General features: G+C 39.5%; 1 protein-coding gene across 3 annotated transcripts in view; it reads left to right on the forward strand.

Moving 5' to 3' along the window:
- The window catches only part of LOC138932216 (rho GTPase-activating protein 20), a 175,816-nt gene that overhangs the window by 81,021 nt on the left and 80,569 nt on the right, over positions 1–14,226 (forward strand). The window contains exon 1 of one of the 3 annotated variants that reach the window (XM_070293823.1): positions 6,100–7,243. The exons of the other annotated variants lie outside the window; for them this stretch is intronic. Within the exon in view, the coding sequence (XP_070149924.1) occupies positions 6,926–7,243 (318 nt within the window). The 5' untranslated portion in view covers positions 6,100–6,925. Of the gene's footprint in view, positions 1–6,099; positions 7,244–14,226 lie in introns of those variants that run through there. 3 annotated transcript variants of the gene reach the window in all.

The following is a 14,226-nucleotide window of genomic DNA, read 5'->3' on the forward strand; positions in this document are numbered from 1 at the left end:
ACGAAACAGTAACGAATCGTTACTTTCCAAGTAACGGTAACGGTAACGCGTTACTTTTATAGAGTAACGTTGCCAACCCTGTTAATATTATAGTCCGAAAAGACAGGATGAGGAGGCGCACGGTAAGATTGTTCGTTATCAATCAGAAATTGACGGAGATAATGAATCGGCAGGTTAAATTGAGTCAGCGTCCGCGATTGCAAAACGAAACTTTGCGAGCGCGCATTCCATATCCATTGTCGAGTCGTTTATTAATATCTCTTCTCTCCATCATTGACCTATCTATTAACCCGTTTTACGCAAACGATGGACGTCGACGAGACATGGCGGGTAGCGAGCGAATTATTAGACCGCTGGCTCGATCGTTACATGTATCGTCGTTCGATCGCCCGCTGGAGCCGGACATTTCCCGGCAATTCCCGAGCAGGGCACCAGCCGCCGACTTTCACGAAGAAACGATCTCGTTCGCAGCCTCAGCTCTCGATCACCTTGTTAGACGATTCAAGAACGATCACTGAACACGTTACGCCAAGTGCGCACAGAGGCTGTAAATTGTGCTTCTTCCTCTCTTCCCCTTTCTCTCGCGTATATCTATATATTTATATATTTTATATATTTTTATATATATTTTACTCGCAAAAAGATTCGCGGCGAATGCATTAGCTTGGAAAATTTTCTAGCGTTTGTATCCTCTGTTCAATAGCTTAATGCTTAATCGATCAGCGTAATTGCATTTATTTATGCGTCCTCGACGATATAACGCGTATCGCATCGTTTGAACAGGACGCGGCTCGCATCGGGAGAAATCGCGATACTTCCTTCGCTTTACTTCCGTCTCTCGGCAAGAGCTCGGCCTTTTATATGACTGATAATCTCGACAGATCGTATTGAAACCGCGGCGAACTCGCCGCGGTCGTTAATTTCCTGCCGGAGTGAAACTGCGGAACGCGCTCGCGCTCGAAGCTCGAGAGATCAAAGGATAATATTTCTCACACCGACTGACAGTATAATCGGCACGCAACGTTTCGCCCGAATACGTGTGCGCGCGTATGCACGAGCGAGCACGCTCGCGCATTTTATCTACATATATACGCGTCCCCACATTCACGCGTCTGTTACCGTGGCTGTTACCGTGCATATTCTGTACACGTGCACGAAAGCGTATTGTGTAGGACGCGTACTCGTGCCGCTCGTATATCTTATACACAGGCGTGTTTCAGAAAATCGGTGATCACGCCGAGGTGCGCGGCACACTTCTTTGGCTCCAGCGCCGTCGACTTTTCAGCCGCCGGCCACTTTCCCATCGCGCTAAAACGCGCCGCTTAGATTCGAACGCGATGCGGTGAGAAACGGAAGAGAACGCGTCGGATGAGAATACGCGCGAATCGCATCCGAGGCCGGCCTCCAAGTCCTGGCGTGGAAAACGGGAAGAGAGAGGTTTTTCTTCCACGTTTCTCAAAGTCCATATAACAATGTGATATTAGAATGAGAGATGGGGAAAAAAAAAAAAAACAGGAAACTCGGAACATACGGAGAGGCTGAGACCAAAAGGTTTGGTTTTTTTGACTAAAAATATTGATATCGTGAAAAAATCCTGGTAATTTTATATTTGCCTTTATTACGTATATATCGTACGGAGAGTGCAAAGATAAAGTAAATACGAGAATTTTCGAAGATGTTTTTCTACATGATGCGCCACGTGTGTACAAAACATTTTTTTTTCATCTTTAAAATATTCTTTGGTAAAGATTCGAGTTTGTCATTCTGTACATTATATCTCACTCCGTCTATCTGTTTTTACACGACAGGCAATTCTTCCTTTTTTATCTCTTGAAACGGTGTTCCCTTTCTACAATACAAATATTTCAGATTTCAGAGCTCTCTATCACATCGCGAGGCTCGTAGAAAAAATTTTGTAAAACGATGCGCGGACAGATATCATTAGCAATTATATAGATTTTTTCACTTGTCATTTTAATTTGAAATAACACGTGTTTCGCGACTCGAACATTCGGAATTAATTAGCTATCAGCGGGAACACTTCCGCTCGTGAATCGACTTTTCGTCGAAATACGTCCTCACGCTCATCCTCCGAGCTTGTCATGCTGTCTCCGTTCTCGCCAACGTATATGCGAATGTTTCGGCTATGTTACCATGCAGATATAATGTTCGTCAAGGCCGGCGATACAGGATTCCGGATGTTACGTTAGCAGTCTCGCCTCGGTAAATAGACGCCGCGATCGAAAACAGAATATTTAGCATCCTTGGATATAAGCACCTGCGAACAGTAGCTAGCTACTTGAGAGAATGCATCCTTTTCATCATTCTTTACAGGTTCACTGTATATGCTATTAATGATATTAATGATATTATTAAAAAATATTAATTAATATTAACATGAAGTTTAAATATATTACTTGTAAAAATATACATTGACACGTCGTTAAATATATAAACAATCTTTCTGTCATCGCTATTATGTTGCTGACAAGACGTATAGAGTCATCACAATTAGAATTTCAGAATACTTCTTTTTCTATTTTTCTGCGTACCTGTATGCAAATCTCGTATTTCCGCGCAACGGTGACTCATTATTCTTCTAGACAAAAGCAATGAAATAACAGTGATTCGTGCAGGAAGGAGCAGAAAGGAGCCGCCAATGTGTCGCGCACTTTGTCTTTCAAGTATAATAGAAAAACGCAAAATAAAGACGAATACATATTAGAGGAAACTAGTACTGATTATCATTCATTTAAAAAGCGTTTACGTTTCATTAAATGACAGATAATGAATGAGTAATGCTTTATTAGAGATTCAAAAGTAATTAAAATATGAAACGTGCAAATCGTTGAGATTGTGCACTTATTAATCATATTTTACATATAAAATTTATACGTTATACATTTAATTCAACAATTTCCAAGAAATAATAAAAGGACAAAAAAATAATCTCCATATACAATAGCACTTTATATCGAAAGTGATTAAAAAATAACACAAGATTATTCTCTCAGATATAAATAGCGTAACTTTACGAGCAGTCGCTCGAAGATTCATCGCTTTTCAGAGAATATACCGCGGACGCTTCTTCTTCGCAATACATATCCGAGAACAGGTGTAAATTGTGTCGCGGCAAGGAAATTAAAAAGGCATCGCGCAAGCCTTCCTGCGTCGTGATTTTGCGATAACTGTTATTTATCGAGGGAGAATATCTTGGCCCGCGCGACTTGAGCAGAAAATTCCAAAGATGGTCATCCGTGACCTCTGGACCACCGCAAAGTGTAAAAAAAAAAAAAAAATCTTCTTAATCGACAATAATTATAATGACGCGGCGAGTGATCGGGAATAGAAAGGGAAGGAGGGAACACATTTCGTAGTTATTTACTTATTCTCCGTTATATCGTTACGAGAGATAAATTCTGCGGTGGTCGCGAAGAATTCGTCGTAATCGCGAGCGCGAATCGGCGAGCACTGCCTAAAGCGATAAAAACGTGGGAAAAAAATATGGGTGAAACGCGCGAGAGTAACGCGATTCTGCGATAATTAAAATTTATTCCATTCTTGCACCTGTCGCGCAGTTTGAAATTTAAATCTCGCACGAAGCGAGCGTGCTATCTGTCGAGAAGACACCGATGTAGAATATCGTGAATTATATTTCTTCATATAATCGCATTCTTTTAGGTCATAAGGAATTATTGCATAAAGTTTATTATTATAAAAAATATTTCTATTTTATATAAGATAACGAATTAAAACAAATTATGAGAGGTGTTTAAATTTTCTTCTTCATTTCTGTCAATACTTTGATACATCAAAAAAAAAAAAAAAAAAAAAAAAAAAAAAAAAAAAAAAAAATATATATATATATATATATATATAGTCGATTATAATATTTTTCAGTATACAAAATCACATGTGAGAAATAATCACCAAGCTCAACTCTTGATTTTCTTAGAAACAAGTAACGATACTTGTGTAGCTTCTCGGCTTACGGATGTTACAGCGTACATACCATTACTGACAATTCTCGAGGATACATTCCTCGATGCTTCGCTAATGCGAGTCACATACACGTCGGAATATTACCGATCATCTCGCGTAATTATATTGCGTGCGATTTATTCGCTATACTCAATAGAAGATTAACACACGTATTCTGTACATCTGTCGCACACTTAAAAATCATCTTGTGTATGATTCGCTAGAAGCGACAAAGCAGTTTTACGTTACACGTGCGCCAGCGTAAAATTGACATTGCATAGCTATATTATTTCTCGCGAACGTCAATAAGGCTGCACGTAACTCGTTATACATGCTTATCTTGTATACATACCGCGAGTGTTTCGTAATTATATAAGATGAAGGAAAATATGTTTGCACGAAAGGGAACGAAAAATATATTTCAATAAGCAGAGAGGAGAGAGAGTCATAGCTAGTCATAATTATTCTTCGCAATGCGTAATACAGTTTCTCATAAGCGCTGTCTCCGAGAGAAAAGAAAGGAAGGGAGAGGAGTACCATGCGGGTATCAGGTGAGATTCGCGCTAATTAGGTGTTCGCTTAATAATTACGACACACCGGCGCTCCTCTCTCATACGGCATACGATTAATCAAGGCCCTAGTTTCGCCGTATATAGTCAGGGGAATAATTGAAGTTTTGACGAGTTTCCCAGTCTAATGATATCGTTCGAGTAATAAGAAACACGGTATCGCGCGCGCACAGATTCACGCCCTGCTCCATCTCCGATGTCCTTGAGGATGAAAGGGCGAATCGGCGTGTGGATCGATGATCGTTAATTACCTCGGGAAGCCTTGACGATTTTATTTTGAAAGAAAGTTTTCGGCACGTGGAGTTTTATAGCTCCGACAATTTTGTGATTTTTAAAATATTGCAAGTATTGATAATTTTGAAGATTAGAAAATATTTATATATATATATATATATATATATATATATATATATATAATTGAGATAATTTCAATTTTTTTTTTCTGCATAAAAAAAATGTAATATCTTTTCTTCGTTTCCGATTATGATATATTAAAGATTTAGAAGATCTATTTTTCGTACGCTTCGTTTCGTTAAAAGCGCATCGATCTTCCGCGTTAGTTATTGCCATTTGAATGTAAAAATCTGCCCACGATTATCCATTTGCGGGGGTATGTTATATCTACACCTATTTATTCTTGTTAACGCTTTAAAACGGTTTTCTGCTTCCACAGCTGCTATTTGAATTAGCATAAAATGACTTGATAAGTGAGAGAATCTATTATTATTAGTAATTATTTTTCAGGTTCCGCACAACTAACCCTCATTTACCTTCTTCGACGTACATGAGATTATTAACCGCGAAGCAACCAAACCAGTAACCGTAGTACTATTAATTGGTCGACGCCTAGAAACCGGAATTTATTCCGGAATCTGGAGTCTCCGTATCAAGTTTTATCATAACCGTGACCGTTACGACAGGGCCATGTTTTAGCAAGCATGTATGCGTTGTAAAATTCACGATCACGTTTTTAACAAATTATAATATATTATAAATATATATTATAACATTTATATATATTTTTATAGAAGTTAAATACATATATTATTATTTATAATAAAAGTCATCGCGAGCATTCTATAAAACTGTGCGCGCGCGTGTGATAAAACTAGAAAGTTTGTACGTCAACGTTATATCTAATTTATTACATTTCTCTCACACACATAAAAAAACCACATGTCTTTCGTTCTCTCCATTTTCGATATGACAATTTTCCGCGTTTTTCAAAAGAAAAATATACAGCGTCACGATACACACGTGCGTCGCGCGTATCATACCGAGGAGTCCCTTTCGCGAGACGGACGAGCAATGAACGGTGTGTATATGTGTATACGTGTATGCAAGGCCCGGGGGGTGGGGTGGGGTGGGGGGAGGAGATTCAGTCCCGATCGCCATGGTAACCGCGCATGAGTCGCGATCCCCTCTCTCTCGCTCCATCAGCGGACTCCGATCGTGCGTCTTCGGGCAAACTCGTGCGCGCTCGGGCGGTTTCGCGCACGAGCGAGGCCAACCGGTCTCTCGGTTCTCGGTGTTAGCTAGTGGCAGTCTTCGCGCGACCAGTTTCGATCGTAGACGCATTCGCGGCGATCGGCGCTCGATGTTTTAACCGTCGCGCTCGCGTTCGACCTCGCGTATCGTACATCGGGTCGACATTCGCGTTGGCGTGAATCGCGTGACCTGTCGCGTTCTTCTATAACGGCACGCGAAGGAGCTCGAAACGATTCGTCGCGTTAGCTACCGCCGTCGTTTCCGGAAGTGCGACGCAGAGAAACGGAACAGCACCGTGAAGGACTGCGCGTATACGTAACCGCGGAGTGTGGTGTTTGCGAGAGAGCTGCGGTTCGCACGACGCCCGAAGGCAAATACCTGTGCCTGCCGCCGACTTTCGAGCCGAGTCGAGTCGAGTCGAGTCGATTCGACGAGGAGAGGCCGCGTTTGCCGGCCGCGATGATTCACTAATGCGCGATCGGAATCCTTCGTCTCTTTCCTCTCGTGGCGCGATACTACGAGGAACTTGTCGCGACGGCGTTTCGTAAACGCCTCTTGATTCTCCGGAGTGTGCGACGTGCCTGTAATATCCCCCTTCCTCCCTCCTCTCCCCCCCCTCCCTCCCTCCCTCCCTCTTCCTCGAGTACTTTTCTCGCAACAGCGTCGATATTTCGCGCCGCAACGTTTAAGTGCTTTCGAGACCACCTGTAGCGCGTTTCACACGACGCAGTGAGACAGTAGTGAGTGAAGTCCGCCGTTCGTGAGGCCGGCGCGGAGCGGCGTCGGCACCGACGCCCGACGTCCGATGCCAACGATGCGCGACGATTAGGGCGCGCGTAGCCTTCCTGTAATATTCGCACGCTTGTGGTGTTCGCGGCCGATTATTAATGATGACCATGTTCGGCACCCTCGTGCAGAGGCTCACCTCGCCGGTGACTTCGCCTACGAGCCCGCGACGGCGCTTCAAGTCGCCGTCGCGCTGGGAAGTGCAGAGCGATCCGGAGGATGATCCGGCCGCGCCCGTGAGGAAGTCGAGGGCCAAGCATCTTCTGGATAAGCGCAAGAGCAAGAGCCGGGCTCGGGGGATCCATTCCTCGCAGTCGGACAACTTGCAGATGTGCAACGGCAGCGGTGGTTGGCACGACGTCGTCTTTCCGCCGCTGCGGGGCACCAAGAGCCTCGGCAGGCTCGATGGCATGAAGGAGGTGAGTCTCCCCCCCCCCCCCCGTAGCATCGAATATTCCATTCGAATATAATTTCGGTATTACTCCGATTTTTGACAATGAGAATTTTCAAGAAATAAATTTCCATATTATCTCATACGATCGAGATAATTCATATTTCGATACAACTTATGCTCTCTGAGAAAATTCGAATTGTCACGGCCTCGACATCGCATTTTTCGAGCATTCTCGTAAAACGTATACTGACATAATATTATTATTATTATTATTATTATTTTTTTTTAATAATATAAAATATTTTTATGTAAATGCGAGAGAAATAGAAGGAAAGAAATAAAACATGATTTTTTAATTAAGATAAAAATTTATCGAGATGATATTCTTTTTTTTAAGCGTGCATTGTGTGAGGTGAATTGAATGGAAATTTGTAATCAATGCAAATTTCATATTTCACTTTATAATTATATTTAATATCTAATAATGTAAGTTTATACCGCTGTAAAATGGATCGATTTCACTTGACGCAACGATCGGTTTCATATTAACGATCTTTAGCTGGGCAAGCTATCGAAAGTGCTCGGAATCGGATCGTGACGCATGACCGTAAATATTTTATACGCGTCGAATACTATACGAATTTATGAATTGGCCAATCTTTTTTTTGCCGTTCTGGTAGAGTAGATACAAGGCATTCGCAACTGACCATATTCTATAGGAAATGGCTTGAGGATAAAAAACGATAGTTTCGCGATTAGATTAAAAACTTGCGTTTTGTAAATATTCACCTTTTTTTGAACTAAAATATACAAGGTTATCTCTAGATAATAATATGATTAGAATAAGCATTCTTGGAAATAAAATAATGATTAGAATCTTTTTATTTTCTTACTTGAAATCGGAAAATGAGATAAAATCGCTTCAATAAAAAATTAAACGATATCTTTATCGGAGAAACGCAATAGAATTTATATCAATTGTTTGTCAAATTGGCAAGTCTCAATTTTCAAGTTTTATAATATTTATGAGATTTTTGCTCTCAAAATTTACCTGTCTGTCAAAATTGGGAATGATAAAAATAAAGGTGTGCGAATACGCGAAGTCATTTTTTGAGAAAAAATAATCTTGTTTTCTCAGCATTCATATATTATATGGCAGGATTCTTTTTTGTAACTAGACGCCTCTCTCATTTATCATTCGGTTAATTTCTCCACTTTTAATTAAAAGATGTTAAGCGAGTTGCGATGCGCGTATCGCAACCTGATTATATAATTACTCTGTAACGTAACGTGTCGGTTTTTACATCGTACATAGTTGGCGAGTTTCACGTAACTCGCACACGTGGTTATGTAGCGCGGCATTGCGGTATTTTTTTTTTTCTCCCCCTTATGTGTCCTACGTGTGCGTTACTTTTGAACCGTTTACTTCGGAAATAGCACGTTCCACGAATCTTTTACCTCGAAAGTAGCACAGGTGAATTTTTGAAAACTACTGAAAAAGAACAGTATGCAATGCGTGGGCAGATTTTCAAGTCACAAAAGCAGAACGTCAGCGTATTTTAGATATCATAATTTGGAATGACGGAGAAAAGAAAATTAGGTGCAAAAATTATTCACGTTACGGGATGAGATCTAATATACAATATATATATATATCAACCTTTTTATTTTTTAAAAGCATTTCATGAATATAAAAATATTTGATCGATGTGGAAACGTATTGTTTAAAAATGAGATGTATTTAGATTAGAGAAACTTTGAATATAAACGTACAAAAAATGCAAGAGATTCTTTAATATTTGTTTTTACAATATTTATAAAATATAATTTGTGCCATTTATCGAAACGAACGACTGATATCTATCGCGTGTTTGCATCGATGCGTAAACGGAACGGATACGAGTAAAAAAGAGTCGGCCACGTTCTTTGTCGGCACCTGCCATTAGTTTGTTTATTATCGGACGAGGTCGTCGAGGAAAATGTTGATACTTGCCAACACTCGCTGAAGCATATCGATCTTCACGCATTTATTACGTAGGATACATACGTCCGATTGTGTATCTTTAATTTATGTTATCTGCATTGCTGCTGCTCGCTAACTTGACAGCGTTTTATTGCGCATACAAAAGAGCGAGCGTAAGGCATTAAAATACGTATAATTGCGTTTACCTATATTCAATATAATATACACAATTTTATATATATATATATATATATATATATATATATATATATATATATATAATTCATTTAGAATGTCTAAAAATTTTAAGCTTAAATCTTTTTATAAAAGGAGAGAAAAGAAGATGACACATCTGTTTTTATATATTTTAATATTAAAGATATTTGTATGTGATTTATAAAATCTCAAAGGTGTGTAAATTGCCGAACAACTTTCTTATTAACACGAACGTTTTAACATCTACTTTTGTTTGCTCTGTTATTTCTCTACGGAATACACGCGCTTCTTTTAGCTAGATAAATGAAAGGGTAAATACGCGATCGAAAATCCCTCATATCCGATACCCGATAAGCTTTCTCTATTCGAGGAACGTAAGAGAGGAGCGCAATTTGCTCGATAATCGATTTACGCGGCGCGATACAAAATCGTCTGGTTCTGTCTCCCCGTCGTCCATACATTCTATCCGACTTTCACGACGCACACGGAGATACGTTACTACTTCCCGGCTGCTACCCTTTACCTTCTAACCTTGCTCGCGATCAAACTCGAACGTCGAATACCCACCGCATCGTAAAATCACCGGCTTTCACCGAGCTGTAATACGACGAATCGCCAAACGTGTCCGTAATTCGTGTAAATTACGCGCATACAAGTCCCGCGCCTTTCTCGATTAATGCCAAATCGCGTTACGTCTTACGTCGCCCGAGACCAACACGCACATGCGCACACACGTGGCCGGGCTAAAAACTGGATATCCGACTGACGACCAGTTATCAAAGCCATGGAAGTGAAATGCGAATCGCTGTCATTAACCCATTAGAGCCCGGGAATTTTATTCAAAAATATTCATAGTAGCAGAATATAATCTGTCTAGTAATTTTCTTCCATAGTAATAATAATTTATCTTGGAAATCAATCTCGATAATTAAATGAGACATCAACGAATCCGATCGCAATTTTTTTTCCTTTAGCCAGATAAAGAGCTATGGTAAAAAAGATGTGTTCTTGCGGCTTTAAGGTTTAATCTTAAACCTTTCAAAACGTCATAATTAGGAAAGACTCGACGCGCGTCAGTAATAAAAATTGATCTTTTACGATTTATTGCAAAAAGAAACTTTTTTTATAATACGCAAATTATTACAGTTTCTAATTAAGTTTAAAAAGTTAGGCCACATACACAAGCAATGGCAGAAACTTCTTATTCAAGATCCGAATTTAAAAATTCGAAGCGCGTTACACGCTTCGCTTCTGCTTACTTAAAGATCGTTCGTCGTACTTTTTGCGCCCCGGTACAATGCCCCGGGTGCCACCGTGCACTCGTGACCATGCACAAACTTGCATAGCGGCTTCTCAGAGGTCATTAAGTCGTCGTCGTCGTCGTCGAGTTGCGGCGGCGAGCGATGCAATTCGTAATTCGACGAGATTGCGTGGCTCTTTAACGATCTCGGTATTTGAACGACGACCCACCAAGAAGTACTTTGCGCCTCTCCCCGCGCACAAGAGCGCACGAAGGGAACATTAAGGCCGCCACTAAAAGCGGACTTTGCCAAATGTTCGTAATTCGAGCGACTCTTAACGACGATACTGCCTGGCCCTGCGTGTATTTACGAATCTCCATCACCAACTCCATCGGGTCTCCTCTTCCTCGTTACATCCCGCCCCTCCCTCCTTCGCGAGTCCTTTTTTCTCCCTGGAAGGGTACATGCGAAGCGCCATTAATTTTGCGAACGTAAAAAAGAAACAGGGTGCTGGACGAGAGTGCGTTAGCAGTGTCGTCGAGGCGAATGTCGGGCCCGTATGATGGATTTACGCGATGCTAATAGTGAGGCTAATCAAGTGGACGTGTATTATTTGTCTGTGTAAATTTGTTTGTGTAAAGTGATTTTGTTTAACGATAAATTTATTTGAAATTTTTATGACTGTGTATTTGCGGAAAGCAATAAATTGCATAAATATTTGTTTATCAAATCAAATACAGAAAATTAAATAAATTAAATTAAATAAATTAGTGGATATTGAAATAAATGAATAGAAACGTCTTCTACTTTTGGGCATACACTTGTTTTTCTCACGTTAATGTTCCATTTAACCTCAATTGCACACTCATAAAGAGTAAGTAACGAAGCATTGGTCATTGGATCGAGACATTATCGACATTTCCATTAACAGTATTCTTTTATGTACCGCTGTAGCTAATTATATCTCACAAATTGATTCTCGTTAAGCTGGCATTCCCACCACGACAAATAAAAATAAAACGTATGCCAAAATTAAGTGTTATTTACGTGCTAATTTGGTGTTCTATTTCTGATTTTGGTGCTCGAAGTATTTAGCAGGAATTCGCGATTTAAAATGTAGTTATTTTAATATTTACTTAAAAAAGAATCACTTTTGAAAATATGAAAGAAGGTGTAACGATTAACTTGCCACTTGATTCATCTCGCTACCTCGTGTAAAATCACCATTAACCATCCACTCTTCTCGACAAGACGAGAGAGATAGAAAGAGAGAGGGTGAGAGAACGTTATGTCCAAGGCTTGCAATTGCATACGAGATAGAGATCTGTCGGTGTGCAGTTAGTTAAATCGCGATGCAACGAGCGAGGGAGCGCGAGAGAGACGAGGAAGTCTCGGCGCGTTGCCTTGTTTCGGCTAACGATAAGATCGACGATCGCACGTGATGGAGCACGGTAGCCGAATCATGAACGTTGAACATTGCTCGGTGAATCGCACGTGTGTGAACACCCACAGAAAAGATTTCCGGATCTAATGCTATTACTCTTCAATCTATCATAAAATAGGATCGATATAGCGACAATCATATTTATTATTGAAAAAGGAATATTTTAATCTTAAATGGAAAATTCTTAAATGTAGAATAAAATGCTCTTGGTGCTATCCCGTTAATTTTCTCACAAAGATGAAGACGGAAATTTGTAGCAATCTAACATCAAGTTATTCTAAATGCAAGAATATATAAGCTTAGATTTGTATATGTTACTCTTGTCTCAAGATAGTAAGGCGATCTTATTTAATTCGAGAGAGAAGAAAAGGAATTATTGATTTAATTTTAAAATTGTTTTATTTTTATACCGCGTAAGGTTGTGATACGATTAAATATGTCAAGAATATTTTTTGTCTCGTTATTAGAAATCCTTTCTGAGAGTGAACCTAGCATCTCAAGTGTTAGCGTCTCACAAATATCTTTCAGATTTACTTGCATCCAACATAGTTCTATAGTTCCTGATAAGTTTTAACAATAGTTCCGGTGATTTTACTATTAAAACCGAGTTTAAAAAAATGAGATGCTATCATATGTTACCGCAAGTTAGCATCTCATTTTTTTAAACTCGGTTTTAATAGTAAAATCACCGGAACTATTGTTAAAACTTATCAGGAACTATAGAACTATGTTGGATGCAAGTAAATCTGAAAGATATTTGTGAGACGCTAACACTTGAGATGCTAGATTCGCACACGTGTGAATCGCTATCTTTTTTTTTTCCTTTTTGTTTATTCAAAGCTTTGTATCATTTATTTTGGTCGATCCGTCTCTAATAATAAGATGAGATTCTTGAACAATTCTTCGAAATTCTTGTATCAATTTTCGAATATTATTATAAAAGAGACAAGATATTGAAAAATTTTTGTCTCCTAAAGATTATAATTTATTCTTGTCATTTATTTATCTAAATTATTAAATTATAAATATACGTGTGAAACGAAGTTTTTATTAACGTAACATCTGTTTATACCGTCTATACCGTGTTCCATATTGACAAATTAATTTAAATTATGCGGAAACTATGACGAATATTTGAAAAAATAAAATCTCTACGTAAACCATATGTACACAAGGGATTAATCTTGTTTCGCGGACACTAGCTACGTTCGATAGAGGAATAAAAAAATCCCATATCCGTCGGAAAGCGACCTTATAAGGGAGCCCCGTTGGCTCGCGAGCTTCCTACGGACTGTCTGCGGGACATTCCGAGACTCTGAATCAAACCGCCTCGTCCAGTTTCTATGGCCACGTTCCTAAGGAACGTGGATCTGACACCGATCGCGATCATACGAGACATCTCCGATATGGTAGTAAAAAAAAAAAACTGCCCGCGCTCATTCGAAGATTCCGACCACGATGATTACCAAGAATCCGTTAAAGAAGAACGCGTTCCATCTTTCTGTGTCGTGAGAATCTCGCTCTACCGTGAACTGATGTCAGTTTCATTCTTCTCACACGATGCGTTTCTTATATCAGTTTTTTTTTTTCGCATACATGAGAAGAGAGACGTGACATTTTGCATTTTCCGCTTGACATTTGCAAATATAATTGTTATATTGTCCCACATTTAAATATATTTTCATTTTTATCAATCTGAGAGATACAGAATTTTTTTTGTATCGCTTTAACATAAGCTTATTTTATTTCAGAAATATTCAATTTTTGTGATTTTAATCGAGCGTGACATTTCACGATTTTCGTATAATTTATATATATTTTAAAGCGCGAAAGTTTAGGTGTCAACGAGCGGTTTAATTCAAGGTATGTTCACAGGCGCATTAATAACGGCGACGGGTCTGCATAACTCATTGTAATAATTAAACGTCAAAACGGGGGAATCTTCGCGGTAGAATAGATTTGCGCGCGGGATTTCGGCGATTCATAGATGTCAGTTTCCCCCCAGCTATTGTCCATCGCGACTGAAAGAAGAACAGACAGGGCAGAAAAATGCTAATTGTGAATACGAAAATCACGACAGGGATGTCTGTATAAGCTCTCGTTCTTTACGAGACATATCCTACGCGAAAGGATCGTCGCCTTTT

The sequence above is a fragment of the Polyergus mexicanus genome, unplaced genomic scaffold (assembly GCF_030449975.1).
Source record: "Polyergus mexicanus isolate NDT 795.1 unplaced genomic scaffold, iyPolMexi1.0 SCAF_4, whole genome shotgun sequence".
NCBI lineage: Eukaryota > Metazoa > Arthropoda > Insecta > Hymenoptera > Formicidae > Polyergus > Polyergus mexicanus.